At 31.6% G+C, this 17675-nt stretch overlaps 1 protein-coding gene and 1 long non-coding RNA gene across 3 annotated transcripts in view; both read left to right on the top strand.

Annotated features, from left to right (window-relative positions):
- Positions 1 to 13295, top strand: part of cpo (RNA-binding protein) — a 312823-nt gene extending 299528 nt beyond the window's left edge. Inside the window, exons 4-11 of the mRNA XM_077437370.1 lie at positions 4818 to 4895; positions 6780 to 6833; positions 6950 to 7012; positions 8428 to 8572; positions 10014 to 10141; positions 10260 to 10429; positions 12060 to 12300; positions 12979 to 13295. Of these exons, the coding sequence (XP_077293496.1) occupies positions 4818 to 4895; positions 6780 to 6833; positions 6950 to 7012; positions 8428 to 8572; positions 10014 to 10141; positions 10260 to 10429; positions 12060 to 12300; positions 12979 to 13014 (915 nt within the window). The 3' untranslated portion in view covers positions 13015 to 13295. The remainder of the gene's footprint in view (positions 1 to 4817; positions 4896 to 6779; positions 6834 to 6949; positions 7013 to 8427; positions 8573 to 10013; positions 10142 to 10259; positions 10430 to 12059; positions 12301 to 12978) is intronic.
- On the top strand, positions 1979 to 3452 carry LOC143917165 (uncharacterized). 2 transcript variants are annotated; one of them, XR_013261050.1, is made up of 2 exons: positions 1979 to 2524; positions 2676 to 3452. It is a non-coding gene; the product is annotated as an uncharacterized LOC143917165 (long non-coding RNA). The 2 variants fall into 2 exon arrangements; XR_013261051.1 differs by having other exon boundaries at positions 1979 to 2621.
- Positions 13296 to 17675: the final 4380 nt, after the last annotated feature.

The raw sequence follows: 17675 nt of genomic DNA, 5'->3' as shown, positions 1-17675 counted from the left end.
TTCATAATCAAGATAAATTTTTTAAACAATTGTTTTGTTGTTGAACTGTTTTATCATCACTGGAAAGTGTTCTTGTGTGATAAAATAATATTTTAGTTCCTCAAAGATTTCAAGTATTCTGTCAATGGTTGGGAGTAATTTTTTCACTTCGTATGTATTTAAATTTTTACCCTCTCTAAAATTTCTCGACTTATATAACTATGTATGTACATGTATATATGCATGTACATTTATATCTATAATGATATTTAATTATGAAAAATAACTAGCTTTAATTTAAAGTTAAATAAATTAAAATTAACTCACCAGTCAAAAGCTTGACACTTGCCTTACTGTGAAGGATAGCGAGCGACCAAGACTTATAGTTTATTTTATTTCTCCAAATATACTGAATGCAGGGCCTTTATATGTTATGTATTCCTCATAAAAACTTCTATAATTCGAATTATGTCATTACGAAATAAAAACATTGATCAATATCAACAGAAATAGTTATAGAATGATATCCGCCTTGGAATGAAGCTCTGTTTCGGCTGCTATTTCATTAATTTATTACACTTATTATTATTATTCGACGTTTAATACATGATAAAACGATTTTTATAGCTATATAATAAATAATAAATAATATTGCAGCATTTGCATGATTTTAAATTAAAACACATATTTTTAGTCCAGCACAGTGGTTAGCGGATTTTTTCAACACAGTAAGGCAAGTGTTAGTATTGTTACGTACGCCGTGGATTGAGCGAATTGTACTTAGACCAACGGATATCTGTTATCGGTTAATTAAATGCATGCACTTACTTCCAAAGATTATATCTGGACTCTAAGTGCATTTAGGCTAAACAATGACCGTTATTAGTTATTTCTCAGAATCGGTACGGGAAGTCCCAATGTCTTGGAAATACATATCCGAATACGTGACTATATAACAGGTAAACAGATTAGGCGTCCTGAGAGATCTACCCCTTATAAGGCGGTACGTAGGCGATATAATTCATTCTGGATTGAACACTAGCAATACGTGTAACTCCTTAATCATCAATAAATGCTGTGAAACGACTGTTGGCCTTTTCTTGGATCCTCCACCCACCCCTACGCAACACTGGTCGTCAGAAGTGGGATCCAAGATGGGCCGTGGAACAAAGTCACCAGCGAAGGAAGAGAAGCTACAGCGAAGCCATCCTCGGAAGCTGTAGGAGAGAGTTCGAGCCATGGAGACACGAAATAAAAAAATGCAGTTTTTACTGCAACACACAGAATCGGTCATCACATATTCGGTTGTCGAATTGCAGTTATCACTGCAACTCGACTTTGACATTATCGGCGGTGGCCGCCGAGAATTCATCGGGATGACGGAAGGAGGTTACGAAACGGGAGGTTTCGTACAAGTGCTGCCGGGAGAGGACAACTTGGGGCGCTGTCAAGGGCAACATCGAGGAGCAGCATCCGGCAATTGCAGAGTCATCCAAAGGGCGACCGGGACGAGGGCAGTTCGTCAATTCGCCGCAAGTAGCAAGAATTAGCGGCTGTAGGTGACGACGATCCACGGGAAAGCATCGTCGTCAGAAGAGGAGCGGAGATCGACTACAACTGAGAGATGTCGATTACAAGCCACTATTCCCTTCAACTGTTTGTTGACGGCAGATGTCAACAAACTGGAAAAAAATCTAATTGGAAACTAGTCGAGTCTAATTGGAAACTAGTTAACCACCTGTTACGTCACAGGTGTCGTCTCGCAAAGAGTCGGAAAGTAAACGGATTGAAATGGAATTCAATCGAAACCATGCAACGGCAGAGAGGCACATTTATCAGATAGGATAAATGTTGGTTGGTCAGTCAGCGGAGTCAATCAAGTCACTTTTGGGAGGATAGAGGCACCGCTTCAGAGGGAACGGAAAAGAAGCACATTCAACAGAGTGGCAGACTGTTGGGTGCACATTTACCAAGGTCAATGGAACGGAAAAGAAACACAACCAGCAGAGTGGCAGACTGAGGTGTGCACATTTTCCAGGGTCAAGGGAACGGAAAAGAAGCACCACCAACAGAGTGGCAGACTGAGGGGTGCACATTTTCCAGGGTCAACCGTCACTTTTGTGAGGATGGTGGCGATTCTTGTGGGACATGGCTTTGGAGCACGTTCTGGGTTGAACGTTGGTCTGCAGCAAGATGCTGGGCCACATGACAGAGGAACACTGGGCCACCGTAGCAAATTTGGACGATGGTGACACGAGAGACATGGACCAAGTCACTTTTGTGAGGATGGGAGCCATTCTTGTGGGACATGGCTTTGGAGCACGTTCTGGGTTGAACGTTGGTCTGCAGCAGGATGCTGGACCACATGACAGGAATACGGGGCTGCCATAGCAAATTTGGACTTTGGTGATACGAGCAACATGGACCAAACACGTGAGAAAATTTTGGACCGAAGGGCTAACAAATATTGATTTCCAAATGTAGAACATCGGATGACTAATTTTAGGGGATTAGAAATATAACTGTAATTGTTTCCATTGTAAAGGTGACGTAAAATGAAGTGTAATGTAATTGTTTCCATTGTAAAGTTGACGTAAATTGAAGTGTAACGAAAGTTTAATGTAATTGTTTCCAATGTCAAGGTGACATAAATTGAAGTGTAACGAAAGTTTAATGTAATTGTTTCCAATGTCAAGGTGACGTAAATTGAAGTGTAACGAAAGTTTAATGTAATTGTTTACATTGTAAAGGTGTCGTAAATTGAAGTTTAACGAAAGTTTTCATGTAATTGTTTCCATTGTAAAGGTGACGTAAATCGTAGTGTAACGAAATTTTAAATGTTTTTGTTTACATTGTAAAGGTGTCGTAAATTGAAGTTTAACGAAGGTTTAATGTAATTGTTTAAATTGTAAAGGTGACGTTAATCTAACTGTAACAGAATTTAAATTGTAAAGGTAACGTTAATGTAACGGTAATAGATTTTAAATGTCATTGTTTCCATTGTAACTGTAAAGATAACGACTGTAATGGTAAATGTAACTGTGACTGATATCGGAGATAAATGTAACTACTGTAGATTTATCAGTTATGATTGGTTGGTCAATCGGGACGATTTGACCTAAGAGGGAGGCAATGTTACGTACGCCGTGGATTGAGCGAATTGTACTTAGACCAACGGATATCTGTTATCGGTTAATTAAATGCATGCACTTACTTCCAAAGATTATATCTGGACTCTAAGTGCATTTAGGCTAAACAATGACCGTTATTAGTTATTTCTCAGAATCGGTACGGGAAGTCCCAATGTCTTGGAAATACATATCCGAATACGTGACTATATAACAGGTAAACAGATTAGGCGTCCTGAGAGATCTACCCCTTATAAGGCGGTACGTAGGCGATATAATTCATTCTGGATTGAACACTAGCAATACGTGTAACTCCTTAATCATCAATAAATGCTGTGAAACGACTGTTGGCCTTTTCTTGGATCCTCCACCCACCCTTACGCAACAGTATAATAATGTTTTTCCGTAAGGAATTTCGTACTGAAAATAGCTGAGTTTTCACTTGAATCTATTTACCTAACTATTATGGGTTTTCATTATTTTATATGTATCTTGGAAATGGCCTTCTCTTTTTGTTGATACTCTGTTAAATTTTTCGAAGATTATTTCCACCAAAGTATGTATGTACATATATTCGATATTATTGCTCTGATGATCAATTTGACTGAAGTTTATATTTGTACGAATTCTTCCTATTACATATATATATATATATATATATATATATATATATATATATATATATATATATATATATATATATATATATATATATATATATATATATATATATATATTATTCCTTTATACGATGTTCCATTGTTTTATATTCTTGAATATATTATAATAGACGCGACACGTTAAAAACGACAACTCTTACTATAGTTATGCTTCGCTGTCGAAACTTTTGTAAAGTTATCAAAAGCTCTTACAAAGCCAGAGTGAAAGCTTCTTGCCACTTTTTGCGTTAAGCTTTAATTAGCAGAGTTTCGCACAAAATGGTGGCGGCGCGTCTTCTTCGGCCAACTATCTCATTAGCGGCAAAATTTATCCATTTTCGGATTAAAACTCAACTCGCTCTATATCGAAAGAGAACGAGCACTCGTAGAGGTAACAAGACAGCCTCGGAGCGAACGATGTTCTTCAGGTTGAAAGCTCTCACCTTTTGTGCTTTGAAATACAATTAAAATGCACGACAGCCATAACTCGAACCGGCTTAGTCTGCAGTGCAGCCAACACGAAACTTTTTCAATCATCGAACTTCGTCGAAACTCCTCGCCGCTAGTTCTGTGTTTGTCGATCTTTGCACCCCCACCCCCGCTTCCGATATATTCAATATCGAGAAATAATATTATTTTCCGCTTTCCTCGACCGTTGCATATTGGAAGGACGAGCTTTGAATGAAAATACGTGGCGGCGAGGGAGGAGATCGGGAGCTTTCCATTAAACCCCGGTTTGACAAAGCTTCGTTCAATTAGTGTCAAAACTTTGTGCAAAAACATCCTGTGCCGCTTTCAGCCACCTCCTGTAATTTCGCCGTAGCAGTTCGGCAATAAGAAGCAGATGTCGAGACGAAAGCTCTTATGTATCATCAACCCCTCCCACGTTACAACAATGAACAAACTTTCCCAGCTATGTGCTACGAGACGTCATCTGTTGTGTCTGCACTCGTTACTTGTCGTCCTCATTTTTACATCTCACTAAAACGACTCTTTCTTTCTGTACACCATATTTACGAAAGTGTTCAAAATATTCTTTATTTGATTCCAGGTCCGCACGCTGTTCGTCAGTGGACTTCCCATGGACGCGAAGCCAAGAGAACTGTATTTACTTTTTCGAGCTTACGAGGTGAGTTTACATACTACATACAATAAATACCAATTGTATCTATAGTATTTCTACATATGTATCTATTTTTCAAAACTATAAGCTTTCTGAGAATGAGATAACTTGTACTTACTATATAGAGTAGTTATGCTATCATAATGAGATTATTGATACTTTCATAAAATAAAATCTTAGTGCTTTAAATGTAATATCAAAAGTTCTAACGATAAAACTAATCTACATACATATAGTAGATACTACAAATTGATAATTTGGATTTAGCCCAAGTGTCTTTAAGGAGATGGCAAAAAACCTCATATGTACTACCCAGTGGCGTTACAAGGGGGGGGCGACGGGGATATTGATGCCCGGGGCGATTATAATTTTATTTATTTATTATTTTGTCATATTTTGTAGTAGCTTTCACTTCAAAAAGTACAAAAATTGGCCAAAAACATTCATGTTTAGGGATTTTTTTTAGTAATCCGTCTGTCGAATATGTAGCCTTTCTAGGTTTTGTATTGTAAGCAAGCCTGTGAAGTCGGTTCAAATTTTACCGACTCCAATTTGAACGATTTCAGAACTTTTCTTTCCAACACATGAATTTCTTAATAATAAAAATAATAACGATTTTCGAAATACAAAAAATTAAAGTAATTTAAAAAATCACTAAACATTGACATGTAACCCAATTTATTGAAGTATTGGTAATGAAATATGTAGCTATAAATAAAAAATAAATTCATTCATAGTGTATGTGTATGAATTTTCATACACATACAAATAAAAAAAATGAGAATCAAAAAATGTATGAGATGGAGGAAACAATCGGCTTTAGCCAGAACTCATCTACATAAATACTTGCAATTCAATGATTTTATTTATAATTAAATTTAAATTCATGATTTCAGATATTATGCAATTATTAAATCTCCTGTATTTTATACTTGAGTTTTACAAATCGAGATCATTTCATTATAAAACATCATATATAATATTATGTGTTTGTTACTTAGCAAATTATACAAGTCAATAAATATGACAAAAATAGGGGGGGAAGGTGGAAAAATAATTTTAGCCCCGGGCGTCATTTACCCTTACTACCGGTATTAACTTATGCTACCTCTATTTTCTGTTATTGGAGTGAATATTTTCCATTGTTTTCTTTCACAAATACATCAAATTATTATTTTAGACATCAGTTTTGTCACTCAGACGTGCTGTGCACTGGGGTGAATTATATTTCCCAGACATTTTCATATGATGGGATATTATTATATTGTTGTGGATATGGTGTTTCGATCACAGACGACAACGAAGCGCATGCCAACGGCGTATAATATATTGTGATGGGCTAGGGAGCCGGTACCAGTCTATTTTTTGGCAATCTGCGTACCAAGCCGTGTCAGGAACGGCTCCATTGTCAAACCAACTCGAATTGTATAACCACACTTCTGTGTCGTCCCGTATATGGTCGTTCAATATACCGAATCGGAGACACAAAGCACACACGCACACAAGAAAACCCCTTTATGGGTATTTTGTGGTACAAATTTCATCGTTTGATCAATTATATCTACATACATACGTATACATATAATATATATATGAATATTTGATCAAAGTCATACAATGGTGTGTGTATAGTATTCTTTTAGTTGATGTTCAGACAAAACTTTTGAAATATAATTATACTTGTTGCTATGTTGCTATGAGTTGATATGAAATATAATTATACTTTTTACTAAGAACAAAGAATATATAGCTTTCAAATGTTCATTAAAATATTTTAAAAATCCTAAGCTTATTATTAAAATCATATTATATAATTAATTTATATATATGTACATATATTTTTTTAATTGAAATATCTCAAATACTAATGTTGTATAATTTTAATTTCAGGGATACGAAGGCTCTCTGTTGAAGGTTACGAGCAAAAACGGAAAAACTGCTTCGGTAATTTTTTAGTTACGATGAATATTTTGAAATCTTCATCTTTAAGCTTTCAATATAGATTATATTTAATAGAAATATATTAGCAAGCATATTCATTGTGTGCAAATTCTTTTCAGCCTGTAGGCTTTGTAACATTCCATACTCGAGCCGGAGCGGAGGCAGCAAAGCAAGATTTACAGGTTTGTAATGGAAAAGCATTTTCATGACATTATACATACATATATTAGAAATAGTTATCAGTATATTATATAGCCAGACTATAACTATATTTCTGTTAAAACATAAATTTACATTGTGTACATTCACAACTCTGCACGATGAATATCGTCTGTATATAAAATATACATATATCAATTCTTAATATGCAGACGTGAATGCCCTATAATAAATTCATTTATTTATATACATATATTCGTAAAAACATCCTGTATCTATATTGTATTCAATGAATTATTAAAATCGATAGTTTGTTCCGATTAATGTATTATTGATACTAACAACACGTTTTCATTTACAAAAATGTGCACAGTATTTCATCAGATGTCGAACTATTGCTTTCTGATCTCAGTCATTGTCGATATTGCAAATCTCAAACATTCAATAGAGCTTTTATTTCAATTTAAATCATCATTTCAATGTTGAATGAATATTTTTTGCAATATTGAACGCACTTTGGCGTGATGTACATCCATTTATTATATTTGTTTTTTATCAGCAATCCTTTGTTTTTACACAAAAACGCTTTGATATTGATACCTCTAAAAAGTGCTTGGTTTTGCATATACTAGTTAATATTTATTACATAGAATTGTCATACCTTTGCCTTGATAGAGGTATTCGAAATCAATATCTTATAAACGTCACTCTAGCTCCTGAAAGATATTGGCCGAAACGAATTGAAAAAAGTTTCCACTATACCAGTAATCGAAACAAAATGTCCTATAATGACTTCAGATCATTGATATGAAAATGTCGCTTGTACATACAACATACCTACTGAACGTTATAACATCTCAAAGTTATAACACAGAGACTTCTTCATATCAAAGATCGTTTGCATGACATGGTTACTTTAATATTTGATTTCACATTCCCAGCACAGTGTTAAATCACACACTCTTATGCTGTGGCAAATAAATACAGTATTATAACCTTGATTTATTGAATTTTAAAATAAACGATTCAATTTCAGTTCATTAAAAAAATTAATAGTTTTTACCCATAATCAAATATACACTGATTTTGTTTATTTAAAAATAAAACCTAAATCAAGGCTATACTGTAGCAATGTACAATTTCCACATACCACGATTTATGATTCCTATCTATTACATATGAACATAGCTATTTATAATAAAAATAGTTAATACGCATTATAATTACAATGAAAGTAAATACGTAGACGCATTTCTAAAGTAGATAACATTGTATGAAAGTCTTCCCGTACTTGCCTTAAGTCGGTTCGAGTTATCATAATCCGTGGAAGACCCGTAACTATTTTGCCAAATTTTGTACCTATACAATTTAAGTATTGAAGCCATGTGAGTGCACCACTTTTTATCGTACCGCTTTGGCGGCGGTCAAATGTTCACAGCAAGGTGTTAGGTTTGATCCTGACATGCCACAAACAATACGGCTGGAGTTTGCCAAAAGCAACACCAAGGTCAGCAAACCGAAGCCGGCGATAGCTACAGCCGCGCCGGCCGCACATCCCGCCTTGATGCACCCACTCACCGGACGTAAGTACCCTGACCCAGCCCCTACCCTTACCCCTTGCAACATCAACGTACAAGAAAACACTCATTGATTCAAGCAAAACAGTATAAATTTATCTCGGCATTATTTAAATTCAACTTTCTATACTAACATTTTTATTTTATTATTTTTAAATTAGGCCGTGGCTCATTTCAGATTATCCCAAATGTATCACAATGGCCGGATAAGTACAAAACATTTCAAACATTAAATCAAATACTACAATATTTAAATAAAAATATGTATGTAAAATCTGAATTGCTACAATTCTCATCATCATCATAATAATAAAAAAAAAAGATTAAAATTATTGAAATATCACACTAGCCAATACAATTCTATTATACATTAGATTTAAAAGAAAGAGCTATTTATATCCAATTTGAAGGTACATATGTATGTATGCAGTTCCTAAATCTGTCAAACTCTGAAACATTAAAATGTTAATAAAAACATCAAATCCTATATGTTTTCTTGTACGTTATGTTCATACGCTGCAATGATACACTGTATATATTTTTCATGTAGCTTCTGAACATTATTTACATATAAAACAACATGAAAAACGTACAGTATTATTGCAATGTATCATAATTCCTAGTGTAATTCCGTATATTAGTTCGAACCACTTTCACATATCTACCAAATCCAACTTTTCGATTCAACTATAGAGCAAACAATCTACAAATGTTACATTATCATTGAGCTCGGTAGCATCGAAATATATATTTAAATAAAAAAAAACAACAACAATACAATGATAAACCTCAAACGGAAAGCATTTTGTACAATTGTTTAAAGCAAATGCAAGCAATCTCGAGGTGAACACTTGATGAGTACTACTTTAGTATTACCCTTACCTTTTCAAATGAGCACAATCCACTATATAACGCATATATATTTATATAGAACCTTCCGCTAATATCACATTATATACACACATTCACGTTACAAGCTTCGGCGAAATACCTCTTCTCACACGTGTTTTTAACACACCAGCTTGTTCTAACCTATAGTTTGTATACATGACCCTATTAATTCAAATATATTTATGTATTCTTTGAATGTATTACTAAATATGTACAACACGATACAAATACATCAGTATCTAGACTGCTCCGGAGATTATATGTAGACATAAAAAACTTCTACAATGTACAAACACTAGTAGTATTCTCCAAGAATGATGTCTGTCCTCGCAAAATAATATACATGCATACTTGAAATATATACATATTGAACTATTTGTTTGAAAGTTCAGTTGATTATTATTATGTTGTTTAAATCAAGCGTGTCTATGTTCAAAATAGTTGATATTTGATACTGTTAGTACAAGTTTACATATAAAATGGTTGAAGACATCCAATAGTTATTCGTTTTGATTTCATTATAACGCTTCAAATAAATTAATATTGCTCTTAACAGAGTTAGCGAGCCCTTTTTTCCCGGGAGCTGCCGAATTATGGCCACATCCACTGTACGGTGCTGGTGAATTGCCAGCATTACAACATGCGGCATTAGTGCATCCGGCCCTACACCCGCAATTACCACCAGTGCGTTCTTACCTCTGACTAGCTGCCGATCGACCACACCATCATGTGAGTAATACCATTATAATATTGCATCCCCAATGATTTTTTGTGTACTAATTGTTATGTAATTGTTATTCAGCCCCCCCTGTCGGTGGGGTCGTGCTTGCTGCCAGCTCCGGCGTTGGGATCACCTGCTGGTGTAGGTGCTCCGATGCCACCTGTACCTTCGGCTGCACCGTGCTCCACACTCTTCGTAGCCAACTTAGGCCAGTTTGTGTCGGAGCATGAGCTCAAGGAAATTTTCAGTAGGTCAGTTACAACTATAAGAAAAACAATCACACTTGTGCACATTTATATTGCATTATTTGCTTAGTTTTCTTATATTTTTGTTTATAGTGTAATATCATACGCTATTTTGTACTAAAGAATTAGACATAAATGATAAAAAATAAAAGGTTTACTATGTTATACATCGATATTAGTTCATTTGAAATTGCACTTACATACATTTTAATTATTAATTATCATAACTAAATTCGATAAATAAAATAGATTAGCATATAATTGAATTAATATTTTCTTTATTAAATTTTCATCTAACAAAATGACATAGTGAAACATTTGTATTGAAAAAAATGTTTATATCAGTGGCGTGTAGTTAATTTTAAAACAAAATTTATTTTATATGCAAACCAATTATTTTCGTATATTAACTCGCCATAAGCTGTATACACATAAGCTGTGTTTTTTTATAAAATTTCATTCAAAGGTCTTCAAGACATCTTGTGTGTATCTTTAAATCCTCCAGACTTCATATTAAAAGAATATATTATTTAAAAGAGTTAATTTCAAATTCCATCCATAGAGACTAGCTCATACCAGCGTATATTTATCCAAAATATCGATAAATAAATTAAATTAAATTTTGAAAGCTTGACTTTTTTCCTAGGAATTCAGTATGTATTCAGTAAAGATTTCAAATCCTCCAGATATCGAAATAGACTGGATTTTTATCGCCTAGCATACTTATCCAATTGAATCTTTCATTTAAATGAATAACACAGTGATCTTTAAAATAGATTATTTTTAATTTATTGCGTGAAAATATATTAAAATGTACATACATTTTATAAAAAATATAATACAGCAATCACCACAGTTTTAGAAATAATGATTTGATATTTTATACAGTCGAAGATAACAGTATAGAAACTACATTCCAATTTTCAATTTAATTGATAGAAAGGCTTTGGAGTGATTTTTAACTTATTGTTTCTAGCATTCTAGCAAAAATTCGGGTGGTTCATAATGAATTAATTTGAATTTTAAACATATAAGAAACAGAAATTTGATATTAAAAGGATCAGAAGTGACAACAGGTAAGCTAAAATACAACGTTCTAAATAAGAACTTACAACTTATCTACATAAGAGGTTAATTTAAAATATTTATTTATTCGAAATTGGATGAATCACGTCACTGATTAACATTAAAGTACACTGCATCTCAATATTTGAACTAAGCAATCATCGAACACATTTCGTTTTTGTTATTTGTGCTATCGGCGAATCGATACAACGCATACATATGTTGATCTTTATGTCCATTCTTATGTATCTTATTAAAACTGCACAAATCCTGCACTTGTCAATGTAGACAAATATATATGTGTATATATGTACGTATATATTTCCTCTAGTCTGGATATCTTCAGTAAAATGAAAGTTATTGTTCACTTTTGAGTATTACTATGATATTTTTTTTCATTTATTATTTAAACTTGTCGAGTCCTAATGTTCAAAGAATGTTTTGCATACAATATTATCATATATAAATGGAAATGTTGCACATGTACACACACACACGTTCACGTAAGGAATGTTGCACGAGACACATCACATCACACTATTGTTGTGTTTTGCACGGTGGCGGGCGGCAGTTGTGCGGGGTTCTCGCGGCTGCGTATGCTCGCTAAGCAGGCTGGGGGGGCGCAGGCACCGGTGGCTTTCATCGAATTCCATGACGTTCAAAGTGCGGCCAACGCTATGGCAAGCCTGCAAGGAACATTCCTGCTCAGCTCCGACCGCGGAGCCATTCGAATCGAATATGCCAAATCAAAGATGGCAGCCACAGAAGGCGCAGCTTACCACAATGGCTGGCACCACATCGCATCCCTAGAAGTATGATCTAACTGTTCTATCAAATGTTGCAAAAATTTTACTTGTTCAATGTTTGTTTAACGTCGGCAGCTTCGTAATCATATCAACGAGACTTTAATTTCCACTTTTCATATCTATTATTGTTTCATATATAATCCAAATGATATATCAGGTCTCATTTTAAACTTGTTATACATATAATTACATCATGTAATTTTAAAGTAAGATAGTAATTGACAATTTGAAAATCATTTCTAGTGAAATATTTAGTACTATAATAAATCTAAAAGCGATATTTATATTTTTTTCATATTGAATGATAAAGAAATTTGCAACATTTGTGGATGTAATAATCCCTATATTAAAAATGAATGCCGTTAAACTGTAGCAAAAAAAAAAAAATGGCACTTTATATATCTCGATTCTGGGGCATTGCTTTATTTCACATGATGAATGTGAACAAAACGAATTATTGATTTGTTATAAATAGAAACCTTTTAATTTTTTTTTTATATTAGAACATAAGAAAGCACTGCTCTAGAAAGTTTTGCCTTTTATTATTATATTTGATCTGCACAACACATCACTAATGCATATACATATAATATTTTATATTTTTGAAGAATGTTTTGAAATATTTAACTTGAAGACATACAATTATTCAAATTTTTTAACATTGACTCTTGATATTTCTTATAGGGACCCAAAATCGGAGAAGAGAGTGAACAACATTAATTCTTATGTACAGCTTACCACCTGACAAGCCGGCTCCATCTAGAACAAAATATAATCAACTTTTTCATTATATTATTTAACTTATTGTTAAGTTATGTTGTTATTTATTTGAAAGAACATTTAACAATATTTTATGTCTTTTTATAGTTAAAAGAAAAGCCACAAAATCATCGAGGTCATGCAAAAATTATTTAAATATGATTCAAATAATCCAATTGAATTTTTTTTTAACTAAAATTTTACTCTCTCGTACTTTAGATTGTTCAGAATACAATAATACTAAAAAAATATAAATAAAAAAAAATTAACAAATAATCTTATAGTTGAGGTGATTTTTTATTAACGTTGATATACCAATTTATGTCCTGTATAGGCTGTAAACTTGAGGTAAATGTCCCCAGTGCCTAGCTTAGTAAAACTAGAAAATAAATTATTATACTACTCCTTTTTTATTGTCATGTGTTGAATTATGAAAAATGTTATTTCAATTATTAATAACAAAGTTTTATACAACTTACAACGTTTGCTTTTTGCATATGTCTCGATATTTTCGGCTTTTAATTTATAATAATGTTATATAAATAATTATTATCTGACATAAGCTATAAACCAAAGGTGCCCTTCAAAAATTACTTTTAAGATAAAAGAGTATTATTATGAAATTTTATATGATTTAAACTTTTATTCCTCTTTTAGCTGAGTGTATTATTTATTATACCTATTTTTAACCATGATCCTTATATGAAAAATATTAACAAAAATTCACATACTCTCTTGTCAATTATAAACGTTTGTTTATTCATAATTAGAAAAAAATTAACATATGTCAATTTTTCCTCAATTCCAATTTGGCTGTTATTGCGAATGATGCAAAAGCATCGTCTCACAAAACCCAATTGCAATATCAAATTTAATATTTTCCTATTTTTCCGGAATGAATATGTATTCGGATTTGCTTACAAAATTTAATAATATTTGTATTTAAACTTTAAGGTATTGAAATTATGATATATTTTAATTTAATATCTCTTAATAGGAGCAAGGCTGAAGTCAGGTGCCTGCAAAACATTTTTTAATTCATTTTCACTATCACAACTATCTTTACTTAACTAATGACTAATACAATTGCCTTAAAATGAGAAAAATACAGGCGTTTTAAGAATTTCAAAATTAACATCTCTTGTACTCTTAATAATGCATCCTTCACGAAAAGTATATTTAACATGCTTGTCGAGCTTTTGAAATTTAAATATAATATTATATTATTATTATTGTAATCTGTAGTTTAAATATATTTAGACATATATTAATTAGCAGACATTTATTAACTACTGATTTACTTTTTATTTAACTCATGCATTCACACATCTGTACTGTTAGTATACATGTGCGTTTACGTGTGTTTATTTAAGATTATACTAAAAAAATAATAATAATATATTTTCGTTTTACGTAGTTTAGACTTAAAATATAATCAGTAATTGTTTTATTTAGATATCGTAGAAAATGAACCTAAATAGCAATAAACCAAAAATTAAATCATATAGGGAATGCTAAATATAATTGTTATATATATATTTCCTTTTAACGCGGTGCAACTTGAATAGTTGATGATTTATCAGTGCAAATTATTATCAAAATTCATTTAGTATAATATATATATATACATATATATGGTTGTTCTTTATCAATAGTGAATATTTGTAATAAGTGTAAACATAAAATATAAATAATCCAAAGCCTTTATAATGTTAGGACCCCCTTCATGTTACCAAATGATACAGCATGACTATAAAAAATGCTGAAAAATTATTTGTTTACCAATAGTGAAATTTTTTGACAATTAATTAATCAATTAAACTAAAAAACATGGTTTGTCGACACAATTGAACTCGTTTGTGATTCAAAAATTTATATATTAACAAATGTGGCAAAGTGAACGGAGACATTTAAAAAGTGTGTCAACTTTTGCTAATATTCGAACAAGTCAATTTAATGAAACTCGTCCAATTATCGCCATCGAATTTGTAAATCACTATAAAACCTTTTGCAATCGTTTACAACCTGAGATTGTCACAAAATCAATACAGTGTAAAGCGTGCATCTAACCGGGTGTATTTGAATGCTGAATGTGATCGATAATCTGAATATTTAAAAAATTGTATACATTCTATTTGTGCGCAACTATCTGAAACACGTGTTGTTGATTATTCTTTTGAACGCCATTTAAAAATAAAAAAAAGTGTAAAATAGAAATGCCTCTGTCGAGGTTCGATCATCAAGATCATTCATTTACATTCTAATTGTGGCGTTCGAAATGTAAAATATAAAATATGTTTTATTTTTTTAACCCAATTGATTTTTCCAAACGCAAAACATGCTGTAAATATAATAGTAAAAATTTAAAATTAAACTAAATCGATATACAATTTTCAAGTTATCATGTGAATGATATAAAATTCAAAATTCATATAAATATATAATTAAAATTAGCTTGTGTGTGGTTTGATGTGATATGGTAGTATGCATTAAAAATAAATGTATAAATATTAATATCAATAAGATTTTTTTAATAACTAAGACGTATTATCTGTGTAATTTAAATAGTGTGTTAAATTTTTCTATCATTATATTACATATATATGTATATGGTCCACATGTCCAAAAACATTGGTCCATCTTCTTTCAGTTTTTTCAAAACTAAGAAGGAAAATGTTGATTATACTAGCTTTCTTATAATTTAATTATATCAGTACATGTATAATGATAAATGATAACTTTAATTTTTTATATTATTATAAATGTTACCAAGACAGGTGAAACTTGTTAGAGATGATCTCTTTTTAAGCGGTCACAATAGCACTCGTATATTTCCACCAACAGTATGCTGAACAGAATGTATTTCAATGTAACATCATGTAATGTGGACGTGCACACAATTCTTTTTCATGTTGATTTTTCCAGCTAGGCTTACTCCAGACAATCACTGTTGGTCAGTTTATACAATAATATCGATCGGATGTTTCTTTCTTTCTTTTTCACTGCAAACACCATCATCGATGATCAATAAAAGCATATATGCACGCTGTTAGAGTGCTAATGTGGCTGCTAATGATTCCGTCCAATTGTGTGTGTAGATTGTTTGTTAGTGAGCGACTCACCGCAGCCGCACAAGCGGCAACTTACGGGGACTACATTAAACATATCAGCTTAATATTAAATTAAAAAAATAATGATAAAATTAATAAAAAAATATTTCATTTATAAAATATATAATTATATATATTATATATATATATATACGTATTTATGTATCTACATATATATGTGTATATATATATATAGTGTGTGTATATTCATGTATGTATGTATGTATATATACATCCTTATGTATGTATATATATATATGCATGCATATATAAATATATATGCATATACGTATGTATGTATAAACAACTAGTGTTGTACGATAGTTCTAGATAATCAATTTTAGCAACTTGAGAACTATTGTTATTTTTTAGTGTAAATTACTAAATAAATATGAATGGGATGTTTCGATACGATATATATATACATATATATACTTTACCAGTGCTTAAAGTGTGACTGTATTAAAGTTGGGATGCTTGAAATAGATATATGTATGTATATGCTCTGGATTGTATCTGCATATTTTACATATAAATTGTTCCGAAGAACTTACCTTATGAAATAAATTGTATGAAATGTATTCACTCGATAACTTCTGCTATAATTATTGTCATCGTTGAATTCGAAAGCATCCCAGGCTTTATATATTCCGTCTTTGAGCACTGTATATAATGCTAATTTTACTATTTTTGCATGCATTCTCTATTGTAAAATACAGTTCATCTTATGACTCTTGTAAGTGAGGCAATCTTCAATCTATTTTAAAGTGTTGTTTTTGGAATTATCTTTCAACTGTCCAACAATTTTATTTTCAAAAAAGTATAACATCGCTGTAAAGGTGTGTGTGTACATAAATATTAATTAAAAAAAAAAATAGGAAATGTGATTTTGTTCAAAACATTTGTAGTGTTTGGGATACCGTACAATTTAAAATTATCGTCAAATATACAATCTTTTTAATTTATTATAACAGTGAATTTAATCGCAAAAATTTATAGAGAACAATGGTAATTTTTTATTGTAACTTATGGTGATTAGACATAATATTGTTTATCAGTACTGGATACATTGACGACACAAGAAATACAATGTGATAAATGTGTATCGGTGGTGACAAAACTAGCCAGTTAAACGCCTTCTTGCATTAGGATAGGTTAAATATATATAATATATATATATATATATATATATCATACAAACACCACATATCTAAACATATCAGATCTGTGCCCCTTATAATCTTAATTAACTAAGAATTCTATAAATATTATAAAAAAAAAAAACTTATGGATATTGCGTCTTGTTTTTATCAATTATGTTGTATAATGTTAAAAAAATGCTTAATATTATATATATATAAAAGAGGTTAACTATTCAATGATGTGGTAAAGTAGCGAGTAATATGTAACTTAAAAATCGTTTGTATCATCATAAATGGGCTTTTTCTGTCTGAAGAAAATTATATGTTATATATTTGTATTAATGAGAATTTTATTTAAAAGTTTTACCAA

This window comes from Arctopsyche grandis, chromosome 9, assembly GCF_051622035.1.
Source record: "Arctopsyche grandis isolate Sample6627 chromosome 9, ASM5162203v2, whole genome shotgun sequence".
In the NCBI taxonomy this organism is placed as follows: Eukaryota; Metazoa; Arthropoda; class Insecta; order Trichoptera; family Hydropsychidae; genus Arctopsyche; species Arctopsyche grandis.
Note: the sequence above shows the minus strand (reverse complement) of the source record. Positions and strands in the feature narration are given on the sequence as shown.